This window comes from Peromyscus maniculatus, chromosome 10 (genome assembly GCF_049852395.1).
Source record: "Peromyscus maniculatus bairdii isolate BWxNUB_F1_BW_parent chromosome 10, HU_Pman_BW_mat_3.1, whole genome shotgun sequence".
Taxonomy (NCBI): Eukaryota; Metazoa; Chordata; class Mammalia; order Rodentia; family Cricetidae; genus Peromyscus; species Peromyscus maniculatus.
The window spans coordinates 1,557,988-1,575,497 of NC_134861.1; the positions used below are offsets into that span (position 1 = coordinate 1,557,988).

The following is a 17,510-nucleotide window of genomic DNA, read 5'->3' on the forward strand; positions in this document are numbered from 1 at the left end:
CTGTGATGAGCTCCCAGATGAGACAGAGGGGATGCTGGGATGGAGTCTTCTTAGGGATGACTTGGGGAGCCAAAATCAAAAGTTGGGAGGCAACACAACTCAGATAAGTTCTTTGCCACTTTAGAACATGGATGGCCTTTCCTTCAGTTCCCATTATCTTGTCCCTTTCTATCTAGACCTTCATCAGGACATCCTTCCCTACCTGTACATTCACTCTCCAGTGCCACACAGCACTGAAGTTCCCAGGGGGAAAAAAAAGCCAGCCTCTGCCAAGGATTCTACAAAGCTGACTGATCCATCTGCAGGTCCCTGGTTGTGGAGAGTTGGAATAGTACAGGTACAGACCCAAATGGTCTGGGGCAATCATTAGCCCCCTTACTAGCCATTCATTCTCCCACCTCTGTCTGGCCTAACATCCTATGACTACCAGGTAAAATCTTCTGGAATGAATTAACCTAGCAGATCTCTAACTTTCACCAACCCCAAAGCTAAAAATGTCATCAGACGGCACATGAATCCCCCCTTTTGCTATAACCTGCCAGTCAGATGTTCCCAGTCATGTATTTGGAAACCGCCTTGGTTTAGGACTTCCCTTTGTTCTGTTAACTATAGTCATAAAGCCATTTCTACACCAGAACATAGTCCTTGGACAACCTGAAACCAAACCCACCCATGCTGCCCACTTACTCAGAACAGCAAAGCCTCACCAGAAAGCTCCTCTCCACTCTGAATTCCACGTGGGCCTCTGCCCATCTAGCGGCTCCTCAAACACCTTCCTGGCACCCGTGGACAGTGCCTGCCACATCAGGCCCCATCCATGCTGCCTGCTTTGTGTGTATCCACAACCCCAACAGCCTACACCAAATATCTACTACCCGCTACTCTCTCTCTCTCCAGCTGAGAAAATTTAGGTCTCTCCAGAATGGGGACAGGTCTTGGTATGTCTCATTCTCATGACTCATGATCCAAGCAACAGGGACGGATCCAAGCTCTCCTGGGCATCCTTTTTTTTTTTTTTTTTTTTTGGTTTTTCGAGACAGGGTTTCTCTGTGTAGCTTTGCGCCTTTCCTGGAACTCACTTGGTAGACCAGGCTGGCCTCGAACTCACAGAGATCCGCCTGCCTCTGCCTCCCGAGTGCTGGGATTAAAGGCGTGCGCCACCACCGCCCGGCCTCTCCTGGGCATCCTTAATGAATGGCTGACTTGAACACCCGGCTCCGACATCAATGCCACACTTTCTTCTCATGCCCCTCTTTCACCAAAGGAACTTTGCACCGAAGGAATGAGCTGAACAGAGCTGTCCCAGCCACCACTGTCCGGTGACAGGAGCCCTTAAGCACAGTTTGCATGTAACATTTCAACAGCCATGTGGACCTAGCAGCCAATGTACCCAAGTATGAGCAACAGGAAGGACAGATGCCCACTTAGTCCCACGCCCTTATGCTCAGGCCCACAAAGCACTTCCCTATGGGACTAAGCCCATATGTGAGCAAAAGCTCGGGAGTATCAGGTCTATTGAGCATGCTCCTTGCAGTCCCCATGACTTGAGTTTCCTCATCTAGAGAGAGAGCAAATCACACCTTCTGGGTCATGCTTTGAAGAATTAAACTGGACAGCGTACAGAGAGCAGTTAGCACAGTACTGTGCATTCAGTGACCCAGGGAGTGAGCTGCCCCCATCATTGTGGCTACCATGTCATCACAGTCATCGTTCCTGCAACACGCTTCGGAGCAAACTATAAAAACCACCACCTTGCAACCAAAGGAAGTTGGACTGAATGTCAGTACTAGAAGCTGAGGTACTGAGTCTTGGTGATTGCCAGACCAGAATCCAGCCAGAAGGTATCAAAGACATACAACAGATGCCTACAGTTAGCTGCTCTGAAAAAAAAATCATCAAATATGCCCTCCTCACAGGACTTAAGTGCAAAAAAGGGCAATAATATGCATCACGTTTTATAAACAGTGCTGTTTATATTATACTATTTATATGTATTTTGTACTCTGCATATACAATACACTACCTGGATACCTATACTATATAAACAGGATATTAGAAAGTATTAAGAGTGGTTTCCTAGTTTCGTTTCTGTTGCTGTAATAAACACCCTGACAGGGAATATAAGGGAGGGGAGGGTTTAACTGATGCACAATGAATCCTAGATTACAATGCATCACCTTGGGAAAGTCAAGGCAGGGCCCCAAGCAGCTAGACACATCAGTCAGGAGCATAGAAAAGTGAGCATCACTTGTGGCCTGCTGCTGCTGCTGCTGCTGCTGCTGTGGCGGCGGCGGCTCAGCCAGCTCTCTTCACTCTTAAGATCAGTGCCCAGCCCACAGACCAGGGCTGCTGACATTCACATTCACAGGTCTTCCCATGTTAACAACTATGAGGCAATCCCCCTCAAATGTCCTGAGGACCATCCTGATGTAGACAGATAATCCCTCAACTGAGACTCACTCCCTCCTCAGGTGACTCTAAGTTGTGACAAGTTGATAGTTAAAACTAACCAGCAAATGTGGGAGAAGGAGTAACGGGTGACAGAAGGGCAGAGTAATGAGATTTTTTTTTTTTGAGACAGGGACTCATGTATCCCAGGCTGAACTTGAATTCACTATAAACTGAGGATAATGAAAGTAGACTGAGCAAGCCATGATGAGCAAGCCAAAAAGCAGCATCCCTCTGCAGCCTCTGCATCAGCTCCTACCTCCTGGTTCCAGCCCTGCTTGAGTTCCTGCCCTGACTTCCTTCAGTGAGGGATTATGATGTGGAAGCATAAGCCGAATAAACCCTGTCTTCCTCAAGTTGCTTTTGGTTGTGGTGTTTTATCACAGCAGTAGCAACCCTAACTAAGATGCAGTACAACGAACAACACAAATACAGTGTAGCAAGAACAAAGACACAGTGTAACAATAACAAAGTACAGTATGACAACAAAGATACAGTGTGATAACAAGATACAATGCAACAACAAAGATTGTGTAACAAGAACAAAGATACAGTATAACAAACAACAAAGATACGGTATAACAACAACAAAGATATAGTGTAACTACAACAATAAAGAAACAGTGTAACAAAAATAAAGAGACAGAAAAGACTGTAACAGATGATGTCTTTCTCACAATGCCAGGCTCGGGTTTCTTCCTTCCCCACCTCTCTCTCTCTTTGTCTTACTCTCTCTCCTCCCACTCCCTCTCCTCTTCTCTCTCTCCTCCTCCCTAGGACTCACCCAGTGCATTCAGTTTAGCATTCCAGCCAACCTGAACCATTGCTTCATATTTAAGTAATACCACGAATGCGAGGAGCAGGCCTCCTTCTGAGACACATACTCAGTTTTCAAAGAGGAGCTGGCTTATTTCATCCCCAAACCCTTGGGAACCAGACAGGGCCTGCAAGAGAACAACGGCTCCCAAACTTGTTGGCCTCATGATTCTTTTTTTTTTTTTTTTAAGATTTATTCATTTATTATGTATACAGTGTTCTGCCTGCATATACCCTACGTACCAGAAGAGGACACCAGGTCTCATTATAGATGGTTGTGAGTCACCATGTGGTTGCTGGGAATTGAACTCAGGACCCTGGGAAGAGCAGTCAGTGCTCTTATCCTCTGAGCCATCTCTCCAGCCTGGCTTCATGATTCTTAACACACAGTTAGAAAGGAGTCAAGAACCTGGGTCTGGATGCATTCCATTTGTCAGTGTTCACCGCATTTCTCACGCACTATAGAAAGACTGTATTTAAAAGAGAGCAGAATAGTCAAGTATCCATTTTTAAAATAGGAATAAGAACCCTATAGTCACATAAACAGGAGATTTTATGAATATTGTTAGCTTTTCCAAATTAAAAGAAAGTTTTCAACTTTTGCAAAGTCACCTGTGTCTGAATTAATAGATAGATGCTTCTGAATTCTCATATCTGCCTCTGTGTGAACTCTCCCCCAATGTCCCATGCCATGTGGAAAAGTTGAGTTTCAGTAACACCATAAAAATAGCCCTGACTCCATGGACCCCTGAAAAGGTCCAGGAGCCCACAGTTCCTGAGGCCCACTCTTAGAACCACACTAGCAACCTAACCTTGGTGAGCATCCAGGGAAGAGATGGAAGAGGTCCATCTGCCCAGTGTCACGTGCACCCAGGAGGCAGCCAGGCAGCTCAGGCCAGGAAGTGAAGATCTGACCAAGGATGCCTGGGTGCTACTGGGCCAAAGACCTCCCACCTGGGGTCACACCCACCAGCACCCTTCTCAAGGGGCCCTTTCTACCTATCCTCCCAAATGTCTGCACTCTGTAGCCTCTCCATCTGAACGTCTCTCCTCCCCTAGCCGCCCTCAGAGTCCCTTCATTCCCCCTCAAAGTGCTTAATAAGCAGGCAATTCGGAATTTATCTCCCCAACTCCCTGCACAGAACATGACTCTTAGATGTATATGGGGGAGGGGAGAAAGAGAGGGACCAGTGAAGGCTTCCGACAACCACAGAGGGAATATCTGATAAGCACCCTCAGTAGGGTGTTCAGACAGTGACATTACAGCCCCGTACAGAACTGAGGCCCTGGGGGCTATGACCAGACCCAGGCCTTGCAGAGATAAGAGGCCAAGACAGGAATATCCAGGACCCAGCTCACAGAAGGACTGTCTGTAACCGCCCCGAGTGGTGAAGAAGTGTTGACTCTATAGACAGGACTCAAGCCACCCAGTCACGTGGGACACCAAGGCCACCTGGACACAGGTGCTCCTTCCAGGCTCCAACAAGGAGAGAGTGTCCCATGACAGTGAAGTGCCCTGGCTCTCGATGGCCTGGGGGGACTTCCCAAAGGGTACTGTTCCTCCTCTAAAATAGTCACCCTCTTCCAGACTCCACAGCTGAACCTGACAGGATCAAGTGTCTACCAGAACATTCTGCTTCCCAGAGGGAAGATGTGCAAAGATTCTAAACCCTGGAACTCGGGCTCGGGATGTAGGGACCACGGTGAGAGCACAGGCCAGGGTCACGGCAGTTTTCACAGGCTCTGATTTTGTCCTCTGCAAATGGGCCACTTGCACCTCCCTCCCCAGGAGGAGTGAGGAAAAGGACTCAATGAAAACGTCAATCACCGGGCTTAAAGCACAATCCACGGACTACACAGTGACAGCCGAAGACTGCAAGTGATCGAAAGGGAACAGAATCGCCCTTAAAGCACCGAGTCTCTGCGGCAAGAGTGGCATTGCGAGAATCCTCGGGTCTCCAGGTGGAAAGCAGGCCAGCGAGGATAGAGCTGGTGCCAATAGGCCACATTACTGGCCAGGGCCCTCCTGGGAACAGAAGCTGAATTTGCTCCCGGGGCCTGGTTGGGGGATGCAGGGAAGTGGTGAGCACAGATGCAAAAATGCCCCAGGGACCTTCAGGGAATGGATGAGAGATGCTCTAGCTTCGTTTCTGCTGCTGTGATAGACGCCCTGACAAAAAGCAGCGTACAGGAGAAGGGGGTTTATTTCTGCTTACTATTCCAAGTTCGAACCTAGCCTGGAAGCCAAGAACTTGAAGGAGCTGGTCACATCACCACCACAGTTGAGAGCAGAGAGCAATCCATGCATGCAGGCCGAGTATTCAGCTTGCTTTCTCTAATCTTACAGAGGTCAAGGCCCCCTGCCCAGGGAATGGCACTGCCCACAGTGGGCTGGGTCTTCCCCCGTCAAGACAGCCCTCCACTCTCACCACAGGCCATATCCACAGACCAATCTAAGCAGTCCCTCATTGAAACAGCCTTCCCAGGTCATTCTAGGTTGTATCAGGTAGACTAGAAAAGTGGACCAGCAGAAGGTAGGATATAAATTAAGGGGGATGGATGCAGACGCAGGGGAAAGGTGGCCAAGAGCCAGAGGTGATAGGCCGTGACAGGGGGATAGCAGAGGGCAGGGAGGAGAGTGTGTAAGTTGGTCCTCAGCAGAAAGCAGGAGGGTTTTGGACCAGCTTGGGGAGAGGGGCTGACGGGGAAGTGGGGAGTCTGTGCTTTTCCAATTCTGGAACCACAAACAGGGCCAGTAGCCTACTCCACCCCGGAGAGCTGAGACAGGTAAAAACCCAGCCATCTTCCCAGCCTTTTCACCACACTGCCACCCTTATATACATGAACTAACCTATTGTAGGGTGACTTCCGACGACCTGGGTCCTAGTGGCTGGAGAAAGGGAGACTTACAAAGTGATTTGCCCTCGGATACGTAACTCCTAGGATGCAGACCTGTATTCGAACCCCTAAAAGCCCATGCCTACCAAGTCTGAGGTTCCACCGGTCCTGGAGTTCCAGTTCCACAGTACATACAGAATGCGCCAAGAGGCACCACCAGGCAGCCGCTCCCTCCACTTGATCTTGTGCCCCACAGGGCGGGACTCTTCCAAGGGGTGTAGACAGACCAAGGCGCCCGCCCCCCTTACCTGCAAGCCTGGCTGGGGTCCCGCGGGGCCCGGTCTGGACGGCGACCCTGGGCCCAGTGCAGGGAAGGCGGGCGAGAAAGCACGGGGACCCGCGCCCAGCACCAGGGCCGCGGCCAGGACGCCCCCAGCCAGCACCCATGTGGCTCGTCCCCGGGCGCCCGTGGGACCGGTCGCCCCCATCTGGTGGCTGCAGACCCCACACAGGCCCCGCAGAGTCCGGGAGCTTCCGGACCCCGGGCCCGCCCCGCCACGGAGCATGCTCAGTGAGAGCCGCCTGGAAAGTTTTCTGGAACACTGGCATCTGGAGTTTGGAGCCGCGTAGGAGGGAGCCGCGCAGCGCCTTAGCGCCCCACCCCAAATCACCCGCCACTCTTCTTCCCTGAGGGTGACAAGGGTTCCCGCTAATGCCCACTGCCTCTCTAGATCTCAGCTCATTCTTTGCAGTAAGAATTCCCGGAGACACTGTGAGTTCCCAGGCTCTATCACTGCAGCCGGGTTAGAAACCTGAGAGGCATTAGAAAGCCAAGGTCACTTAAGAGACAGCAGGGAGCAGGGAAGTAGGGGTGGGGCAAAGAAGAAAGGGTGGACTTCACCTTTAGTGGGGTCCAACTCAGCCCAATCTCAGCGGAGCGCCCACACTCTGCGGGGCTTGGGGGAATCTCCCTGGACCTACCCAGCCACCCCTTCGACAGTGAAGCCATCACTTGGCCAATGAGTAAGTTGGGCTGAAAGCCCCTGCGCATACATAGTGCTTTCCTGTATCCCAAGAGGGAGGAGCTGGGAGGGTAGCCTGTCTTCTGGGCTCTGATGACCCCCACGTCACCCCATCCCCGTCACAGGGACAGGGTCTCCTGTGAGTTATCCTGCTGGGCAGCTGCCCAGGAGCCATGCACCAGCTTCTCCACACCTCCGATGACACACACACACACACACACACACACACACACACACACACACTTCTTTCTTGACCTGACACCTGGATAAGGCCATGAGTTGGCAGGTCCTAGTCCTGCCTCTCACACCAAGCACTGCACCCTTGAGAGCTGCTAGGCATACGGAGGGCATTGTTAACACGCGACTTTAGAGGTCAAAACACAAGCAGCGTTCATTTTTTCATGGATCTATTATTTTAAACCGGTCTGCCTCTGCCTCCTATATAGCTTGAGTGGCCCGTGGACCACAGCTGTATGCCGCTGCCTGGTCTTGTATGTTTTTAAAACTCGGGCCTGAGCATCCAAATAAACACAAAGTTGCAGCATGAGGCTGTTACCAGGAAAATGTTCCCAGAGATGCCCTGAGGAAACAGGAAGGTCTTCATAACAGGTGTGTGACCTCAAGCTATAGGTGTGCGCAGACAGACACTACCAACTTCTTCTGAGCTATCAGACCTTGAACAAGCCACCTCCCTTGTCAGTTTGTCTTTGAAGAAGCTGAATGCTGGCTCCCGTCCTGCCCACGTGGGACAGTGAATGACAAAATGAAGAGACGTCTGGGTTCTAGAGGGGCCCGAATGTGACATTCGCTCCACACATTCTCCTAGAGTAGAATCGTTCTCCCGGAGATACAGGATTAAAAGGAGTGTTCAAGCGATCAAGTGCGGAGGCTGCTGTTGCTGCGTGGCCCCTAGAGAAGACGGACCAGCCCCAGGAGCAGCGCGGGAGTCAGATGGGGCAGGCCAACAGCAACCTAGGAAGTGCTGCTGGGCTTAATGGGGTTGCCAGGCCGTGGCTTGGGGTAGCCTGGGCGCTCATTGACCGCAGAGCTGTTGCTGCTCCGAGGACTAGAAGAAGGGATGCTCCCTTGCTCCTACATTTGGGTCCTCCGGCTGGAACGGCGCGCCTAGGCTGCGCATGCTCAGTGCACGATAGGGAATCTCCCGGAATGGCTGAAAGTTTGGGGCCACGGGTCCAGGCTCCTCCCACTGCTTGGCGCAGCAGAGAAGGGCTAGGAGGCGCAGAGCTGGCTGGTGGCGGGATGCAGCGGGTCACCCGCCCGAGCCCCCATGGCCTGCACGAGCGATGCACGGCTGCAACTGGACCGGGAAGCGTTGCAGGTGGCGCCCGCTCTGCTGGTCCCCGCTGTGCTGCTGGGCGCGGCACTCGGCTTGGGCCTTGGCCTGTGGATAAACTGCCGTTCCAGCCGCCTGCGCTCGCGGCTCCAGGTGGGTCCCAGCGGGAGGGTCGAGCTCACTCCTCCTCTGGTAGGGGTAGGGTCCTGGCCTGCGTTCTCTGGATCCCAGTGCTGCATCTCCTGAGTGCGATTGCGCACAGCCTCCTACTCTAGGAAAATCGTGGTCAGGGCTTTCTGAGGAAGGGCTTAGAGTGAGTGGCCTAAAGGCAATGGCCTGGAATCCTCAGAAAGGCTGTCACACACACACACCCCAAGCCCTTCTGGGCCTCCATGCCCTCGGGTGTCCTTAGAAGTTTGGGCATGATCCCAGCAGATGCGCCCAGCTCAGTATAGGGGAAAGGAGGGTTAGTGTTTGCACCCAGATGCCCCCACTCCCTCTTTCTTGTTGTGGAGCTGCTTGACCTCCTCTGGGAGTGGACTGAGGATGTTTTGCCAGGGGTCACTGACCCAGGGTCCTGAATGCCACATGGGTGAGCAGGAAAGACACATTTCCAGTCAGCATTTGGTTATAACCTGACCGGATGGGTGCTGTGGTGGAGTAGAAACAGGCCAGCGTTTCTTGAGAGCTATCTGTTCCAGGCACTGAGCTAGGCCCTCTGCCTTAGGCTCTGAACTCTCCAAACAGCTTTGAATTGACTCCATGTGTTGGCCAATTTTGCGGGGGGGGGGGGGGGGGGGGTTGTTAAGCAGCCTGGCAGTGCAACAAGAGTATGGTCTAATGTCCGGGAGTGGCCAAGGGACACTGTGCTTGACAACTGTTTCAATGGCATGGGATATTGGGGAGACTCCTGGCACGGAGAAGCAGGCATCTGATCACTTGTGATGAGACCCATTGGGCATTCTGGATTCTGGCAGCTTTGACTTCTTCCCGACCTCCTCTCTCCATCTAGAAACATGTTTGGTTGAGGGTTATTTTTCTCCATCCCTCACTTCTTTCAAGAACTCACACATGTCTGGATTGATAACATGTCTCCGTTATCAAGTCTCTTTCCCTATAATCCTCTGTGCTAGTCAGCTACCATTGTGAGCAGTCCTGAACTGTTGGATGGATATTGTGTGTGTGTGTGCATGTGTGTGTGTGAGTGTGCTTGTGTGTGTTACACACATGTACATTCATACACATGCATATATAACACATATATATGAAGCTGGGAGGCTTTGCTCAGTTTTATTCTTGTCATTTGGTACTTTATAGTTTGACTTTCGGGAGTTCTTTTCTGTTCCCTGAGTCCTCCGTTCTTATCCTAAACTGCCCGTTAGTGAGCAGAATGCCTCTCCACGCTGAGGACACTGTAATCATCTGTTGTCTGTCTTGTGCTGTCTGTCTTGTGTTTCCTCAGCCCCCACCTCCAGCAGCTGTTCCTTTTGTTTGTTTCGGGTTTTGCTCTTCTTGTTAGAGTTTGTCCCCAGATCTCTTGTGACGCTTGGCCTCATGGCCACTTCTAAGTGTGGAAGTAGAAAGCTGCTTCTGCCTCTGCAGGGTGGGTGGCTTTTCTCCCGAGGTCTTTAGTGAGTCTCATTTGACTGGGTAGTCCCTCCCTCTTACAGTCAGCAACAATTGGGGAGAGGGGAAGCATCCTGAAATTTTGAGCTATATATATATATCTGTCCTTTCTGCCCAGAGACCCATCCCTGCTCCAGGCACGTGAGCTTCCGGACATCTTCACATTGCCAGACCTGTATCTGTATCAAATCCTTTGCAGGTATTTTCTCATCCTCCCGGGACCTCATAGGCTTGTTCCCTCCTTTAAGTTTCTTCTCAAACAAACTTTGTCTATGAGGCTTCCCTCCAGGGTCTGGAACAAGGCTGAGAACACAGTGGATGCTGAATCATAGCCCTGACTAATTTCGTGCACAACCAGATCACCAGTGCATTAATACAATTATTTGTATGTGTCGGGGGTGGGGGGGAGGAGGGGTAATGTTCTTGAGCATACACACATGCCACAGCATGCCTGTAGAGATCTGAGGATAGTCTGCCCAAATCTGTTCTCCCCTCCCACCACGTGGGTTCAGAAGACGGTCCTTAGGTCATCAACCTTGGTGGCAACTGCCTTTATCCACTGAATCATCCTGCTGCCCCCCATGTGGTTGTGTGTACATGTGTGTGCAGGTACGTGTATATATGCAGGTACCTGTGCACATGTGTGTGCTATGTCAAGGCCAGAGGTCAACGTTGATGTCATTCCTAAGGTACTAGTCACCTTGTTTTTTGGAGACAGAGTCTCTCACTGGCCTAGAACTTAGGAAGTAGGCTAGGCTGGCTGGCCACCTGTGTCTTCCTTCCCTGCACTGGGGTTGAGAGTGTATACTCTCATACTTGGCTTTTTTGGCATGATTCTGGGTTCAACTGTGTCCTCATGCCTGCTCTGAACAGGTGAGCACTAAACGTTTCCCTAGAGAATATTGCCTGGAGTCTCTTGAGCCTCTCTTTCTGTCAGCCCACCTTCAAGACTGACCCATATTTGTTTAAGGAAATCTCGTTGGCTAAATATTGTTAATTCTCTGTATGGACCTCAAAGCAAAGAGCCCCAGAACTCCAGCAGTGGGCAGGTCCTCTCTCACAAGGGTCTTCTCTGTGGGGTACATCATGACCCTACAGTACTTCAGAATGCTGGACAGGGCTTCAGGGTCACAACCCCCCCAGGCACAGGAAGCACAACAGGCAGGAAGCTGGACACACAGCTGCGGCAGGGAAGTTTTACTTGATAAGGAGAGTGGGAAAAGTGACGCGGGTCTTGCTGTGCTCAAATCCACACAGATATGCACGTGGGTGCCTTCCACTGCTCACACGTCCATGAATAGCTATGAAACCTGCGAATATCAGTGTTGACATCTGCCAAGTGGGGTTGCAAATTGCATGTCCATTGATTGTAGTCCGCAGTAGATATCACTCCTCTGTTGAAGGTAACCAAGATCATGATTTAAAAAAATCACCCAGTGGCTTTACTGAGAACAGCATGGAAAATACTACCTGCACACCACCTGTGAAGGGGTGGCCCTTGGGGACTGAAATTTCTGTTTTGGTTTCATGTCTGTTGCTGTGATGAGATAAACCTGAGAGCAAGCAACTTAGGGAGAGACGGGTTTATGTTAGCTTACAGCTCCAGGGCAGTCCATCACCATGCAGGAGTCGAGGCAGGAACCTGAAGCAGCTAGTCAGAGCACAATCAAGAACAGAGAGGGCTGAGTGCACGCAGGTGCAGCTGCTTCTGTCTGAGCGTTTTATCCATTACAGAAGTGGACATAGAACAGAAACTGAGAAACACTGCAGGCTTCTCTCCCAGTGTGGCCACTCCTGGGACAAGACTCCGCTTGGGGACAACTGAGATAGGCACCTTAGGGGATTTCATAGAAAGATGACGTGGGTGACCTGGGTGGTTTGTAAGGACGGTAGCCAATGCCTGGTGGGCAGAGGAGGCAGGAAGGGTACGTAGTGAACAGAGGTGACTTGGGTGGGGACAGACAAGGCTGATGGGCTTCAGCTTCTGGTTTCTCTCCACCCCTTTGGGGTTTCAGAAAGATGACACGCAACGTCTGCTCAGAAGTTCCCAGCCCACTGCACAGAGCCTGCCAGACACTGGCTCCCGGGTCAGGAGGCGCCAGAGAGAGACGACAACTTCCCGGGATGAGGATGCTCCTGAGGTTAGTCTGGGTCTGTGTGCTTCTGTGGACACACGCTGGGTGTGGGACTGTCTTCCTGGAAGCCAAGGTGTCATGCTACAAGACTGATTTATTTCCAGTAAGATTTTAAATCCACAGTTGGATGAGTTTTGACAAAGGTATGCTCCCTCGTCATTAAAACCCCAACACCCCAGAAAGCTCTCTAGTACTTGTCTCTGGTCACACTTATTCAAGAAGCCACCCCAGGTAGGGTTTGCATGACCATGGGATGGCTGGAGTTTAGCGTGGAGGATGCCCTGTTCCCTTGTGTCTCAGTTCCCACCACACACTGCTACCAACATTTATTGAGATTTCTGTTATCATTTATTGAAAAATAAAACTCAGGGACAAATATTAAGGATAAAAACCTGAGAGAACTATGACTATGACACGCTGCTGCAGTCCACTTCCGGGATCAAAAAACCATGCAACACCTTCGCCCCATCTTTTCCTCTTCCAAAGGCCTCTCTTTCCCTTCTCCTGAGTCCACCAGGGAACTCCATGATCCGTTCTGGCCCGCTGACGGAATCCCTCCTCTGGAACCAATGCTCTACTCCACTGGACATCAGACCACAACACAGATAAAATTTCCAAAACAAACATTGGTCCATTTCTTTGCAGAGCCACACTCAGTCCCCTTTCCTAGGCACTGGAGAACCATCGTGAGCACACCACTGCTAGCCACCCAGCGCCTCCTGAGTGTTTGGCTGATGGACTGATTGTTGCCAGAGTCCAGCTGCTATCAGTTGAGCCCGTTCTAGTCTCCAGCTAAATTTTACTACTCTTAGTAAATAGGCAGCCAAGGGAAAGCTGGGTGCCTGGCAGCAATCCTAGAAGATGGATTCTCCCTCTCTGGGGTCCTCTCTGTCCAGCTCCAGTTGGCCCATGCAGCGTGGCCAGGGTGAGCTCCCTCAGTAGGGACAGAGGGACATCACTTGACATTCCCTGGTGCCCCCGGGAAACACTGTATACTTTAAGTCGAGGTGGGGTCATTGGTCTGGTGGATTGGTGTCCTCATAACTCTCTCTTCAGTTTTCCTTTTTGTTTTCATAGTCTGATGAGGAAACTGAGGCTCAAAGAGAGGCCACTTCCCAGATCCTCAAACTGGGGTGGCCAAGCTCAGATGTGCCCCTGGGTCTGTCTGGCTCCTGCAGAGCGAGCGCTGCTGCCCTCCCCCACTCTCCCTGCCCTGGTGCCCCAGGTTCCTCCCTGCTTGGGACCCTCTGCTGGCCACATAGAGTGCCTGGGCTTCAAAGCAAACTTCTCCAAAGGTGAGGAATCAAAGCAGGGTGGCCGCTTGTTGTCCCCAGTTGCCTGTGGCCTGTGCCTCCCAAAGATTCCAGGGACCACACTTCTTTCCTGGGGACGGGCCTAGCCTGCAGACCCTGGACCTCAGAGCTTCAGGGAGGCCGTGGAGGTGAAGAGAGAGCCTTGCTGGTCCTGAAGGTCCTGGGAACCCCAGGGCTGCACTCCCTCCACCATGCTGTGTATCTCTAAACCTTGCTCTCGTGTCTCGGTGTCTCTGTCTCTGCATATGTGTTTGTCTCTCTGTGGAGGGCTTTGCATCCTTCTCTGCCTGGTGACGCTCTGGGTCCCAGGGACAATGTGTGTCAGAGTTTGTGGGTGTGTGGTATCTCTGTCTTTCTCTTTTCCTTCATTTCTCTTGACTGCCTTGCCCCCTCCCTACATTAAAATTCCATTCAGAGACAGGAAAACTATGTCCACACAAATGCTTGTACACGGATGTCCAGCTCAGTCCACAACAGCCAGATTGGAAACAACATAAACGACCATCAGCCAAGAAATGCATGGATATTTGTTTGTCAGCTAGACACAGTAGACTACACCTATAATCTCAGCACTTGTGCTGGGGCAGGAGGATTGTGAATTTGAGCCTGGCCTGGGCTACACATAGAAACCAAGACTCAGACAAAAGCAGAATTGTGATCTCTCCATGTTGAATGTTATTGGACGTGAAAAGGAGTACAGTGCTGATATGCACTGTAAGCCTGGCCACTGTTACCCAAAGTGACGAAAGCCAGTCATGCGCAGAACCTGGAATGAAAGGATCCCGTGCATGGGAAACTTATGTGGACAGGAAGCAGCTGAGTGGTTTTCAGGGATGAGGCAAGTGGGCGATCACTAGAGAGCACAGGGTTCTCTGCCGCAATGAACCATTCTGAAACTGCCGTGTGATGCTTCCTGTATTGGGGAAACACTGAAGACGGCTGGTTACATAAAACAAAAGTGTGAGCTGTGTAGGGCATGAGTTCTGTATTGATAAAACTGTTAAAAATAAATAAATAAAAAGAAACAAACAAATGCCCTCACTCACATGTAAGGTGGCTTTGGATCCCATGGAAACAACACTAACCTCGGGACCTAGTGTGGACCAATGCCAGCTCTGCTGTACATTTGCTGTGTGGTATTGGGCAGGGCACATAACCTGTCTGGGCCTCAGGTTCCTCACTGCAAGAGTCACAGAAGTCCCCCACAGGGTCCCCAGGGTCATGCCGGCATCCTTGTCTCAGAAGGTACTCCATCAGTGCTACAGTGGTGGGAGATTACCTCATTTTTCTTCAGCCCAGTGAGGTTTAGCCTGCCACCTCCCTCAGTGCCTGCCAGGTGCCCATGACCAGGCTAATGATTGCCCAGAGCTGAGTTAAATATCTGCCTGTGCAGCCGTGTGTCTGCCTGGTGGGTCCAGCCACCTCTCCTGTGCACAGAGAACCTCAGCCTTGTGATCTGTCCTGCTGCTACTTAGACGAACTCTGTTTAATGAATAGCTCCCTTTGGTTAAAACACACAGAACCTTCCAGAAGGCTTTTGAGGCCTGCTGACCCACAGCCTGCATCTTCTGTTTTTGCTAATGAAGAGAAGGGATGTGGCCTGTGGAGGTGGCTGGGCACGATTGAAAAGAACACCTTTGTGTCCATGGGGAAAACAGTTTTTCTCTCCCTACAGTGACACCTTGGCTCGTTTTCTGAATAACTGCCTTGTTTGGGCTGAAGTTCTACCTTGTAACTTTGCACAGCAACCCATTTCCTGGATCAGTGCATCTCCTTGGGGGAAACCATCAGATTTGGAACATCAAGATTCGGCGAGGAGATCTGTGAAAAGCTGAGGTCTCTGGATCCTGTCTGGGTGGCAGGAGTTGCCTGTGCTTGCCTCCACAGGCCTAGGGCTCTGTTGCCCTCCACCTCCCAGCCAAAGCAGGGCAGGCCTCCCCTCCAGTCCTGCGAGATACAGGCAGCTACTTAGGCATCCTCTCAGGTAGAGCTTCACACAGCCAGGGCTATTCCCAGTGGTCTCAGCCAGGCTTTTCAATCATGCCTGCCTCCACAGGCACCCCAACTCTGCCTGCCTCCTGCACAGGCATACATGCCCCTTTCATTGTCCTTCACACTTCTGCAGTGTGTGTTTGCATTCCATTGGGTAGAGAAACCATACCTTCTTCCCATTTCACCCCCTTTCCTTCCCTCCCCTTCCACCTCTGTTACATGAAACTTTGAACTGAAGAAGACCACCAGACCTGCCTGGTGCCCCACTGCTTGGAGGTCGAGGTGGATCATCAGTTCAAAGCCAGCTTGCACAACTTAGTAAAACCCTCAGCAGAAGTGCAGAGCATGCCAGGGAACAGGGTGAGTAGTATTTTGGTCCCTCTCACTGCATCAGAGGTGGCTTCTTGGAGGCAATGCCCGCTGGGCTCTGAGGATCTGGTGAACACCAGTGCTACAGCTGTCCAGTGTCTAGTGTCTTCTCAGTCCCAGGAAGTCGGCTGGAAGCTTATGCCTCTTATCTTTTATTTTATTAGACTCTCCATGCGTTGATTATATGGACAGACTGAGGCTGACCCAACCATTCCTTTCTTGTTTAAGTTTCTATTCCAAAACCCCATGTGAATATTGCCTGTGTGTTTCTACCCTGCAGTGCCACACTTTGACATTTTAATTGGCATGTATAATCATCTTCATCATTGGAATGCAGTGTGATAATATACATGTGACATGTGACTTGCATACTATCACATCTGTCACCTCTGTGAATCTGGAAAGTTCAGACTCATCCAGTTGCTTTGAAATTTATGAATTGTCAGATACAGAGACCCTGCTGCACTGTGGAATGTGAGGTCTAATGCTCAAAGCTCAGTTACACCATGTGGTTGTTTTCCCATTGGAGATGACCCATAGTCCTTCAAAAGATGCTTGTTAATCTGTCTCGAGGTATTAAAAGCCTAATTACTTTAACACTGAAGAATCAGAATTAAATGATAGTGTCTGTCTGTCCAAATATTCATCTATGTATCCATCTATTTGTCCATTTATCCATCTGTCCATCCACCTATCCGTCCACCCATCCGCACATCCATTTACCCACCCACCCCTCCATTCATTCATCTCTTCATGAATCCACTCACCTGCAAATCTGCTCATTCATCCATTCATCAAATTATTCCATCTATTCATACAGCCACACTCCACATATCTGTTCATAAGTCCATGCTCCATCCAATTATCTACCTATCTATACATACTGTGCTGGCTAATTTTATGTCAACCTGACATAAGCAAAAGCCATTTGGGAATCAGGAGCCTCTATTGAGAAAATGCCCCTACCAGACTGGCCAGTGGACAAGCCTGTTAGGCATTTTCTTACCTGGTAATTGATGTGGGAGGGTCAAGCCCATTGTAGGTGGTGACAGTCCTGGGCAGGTGGTCCTGGGGTGTATAAGAAAGCCGAATGAGCTGAGCAAGCTTCACAAAGCAAGGCAGCAAGTAGTGCTCCTTCTTGGTCTCTGCATCTGTTCTCTCTCTGTGTCTCTCTCTCTCTGTCTCTCTGTCTCTCTCTCTGTCTCTCTCTCTGTCTCTCTCTCTCTCTCTCTCTCTCTCTGTCTCTCTCTCTCTCTCTCTCTCTCTCTCTCTTTGGTTTTTTGAGACAGGGTTTCTCTGTATAGCTTTGCACCTTTCCTGGAACTCACTTGGTAGCCCACGCTAGCCTCAAACTCACAGAGATCCACCTGACTCTGCCTCCCGAGTGCTGGGATTAAAGGCGTGTGCCACCACTGCCCAGCTGCATCTGTTCTTGCCTCCAGGTTCTTGCCCTGACTGCTCTCAATGATAGGCTATAATATCTGAGGTGACATTGACCCTTTTTCCCCCAGGTTGCTTTGGTCATGACATCCATCACAGTAAAAGAAAAGTAACTATGACACATATATACATACATACATATATTCATGTCTCCCTTCATCAATACATTCATACATATGTACATACACACATTCATACCTCCATCCTTCATCCACCC

General features: G+C 50.6%; 2 protein-coding genes across 4 annotated transcripts in view; one reads left to right on the top strand and one right to left on the bottom strand.

Moving 5' to 3' along the window:
* The window catches only part of Evc2 (EvC ciliary complex subunit 2), a 94,937-nt gene extending 88,264 nt beyond the window's left edge, over window positions 1-6,673 (bottom strand). Inside the window, exon 1 of one of the 2 annotated variants that reach the window (XM_006985610.4) lies at window positions 6,411-6,673. In XM_006985610.4, coding sequence (XP_006985672.2) covers window positions 6,411-6,668 — 258 coding nt within the window. In that variant the 5' untranslated portion in view covers window positions 6,669-6,673. Of the gene's footprint in view, window positions 1-3,507; window positions 3,735-6,410 lie in introns of those variants that run through there. The other variant, XM_076545685.1, reaches the window with a different exon arrangement.
* Window positions 6,674-8,335: 1,662 nt separating this feature from the next.
* The window catches only part of Evc (EvC ciliary complex subunit 1), a 39,876-nt gene continuing 30,701 nt past the window's right edge, over window positions 8,336-17,510 (top strand). Inside the window, exons 1-2 of one of the 2 annotated variants that reach the window (XM_042285907.2) lie at window positions 8,336-8,571; window positions 12,060-12,185. In XM_042285907.2, the coding sequence (XP_042141841.1) occupies window positions 8,413-8,571; window positions 12,060-12,185 (285 nt within the window). In that variant the 5' untranslated portion in view covers window positions 8,336-8,412. The remainder of the gene's footprint in view (window positions 8,572-12,059; window positions 12,186-17,510) is intronic. The other variant, XM_016004058.3, reaches the window with a different exon arrangement.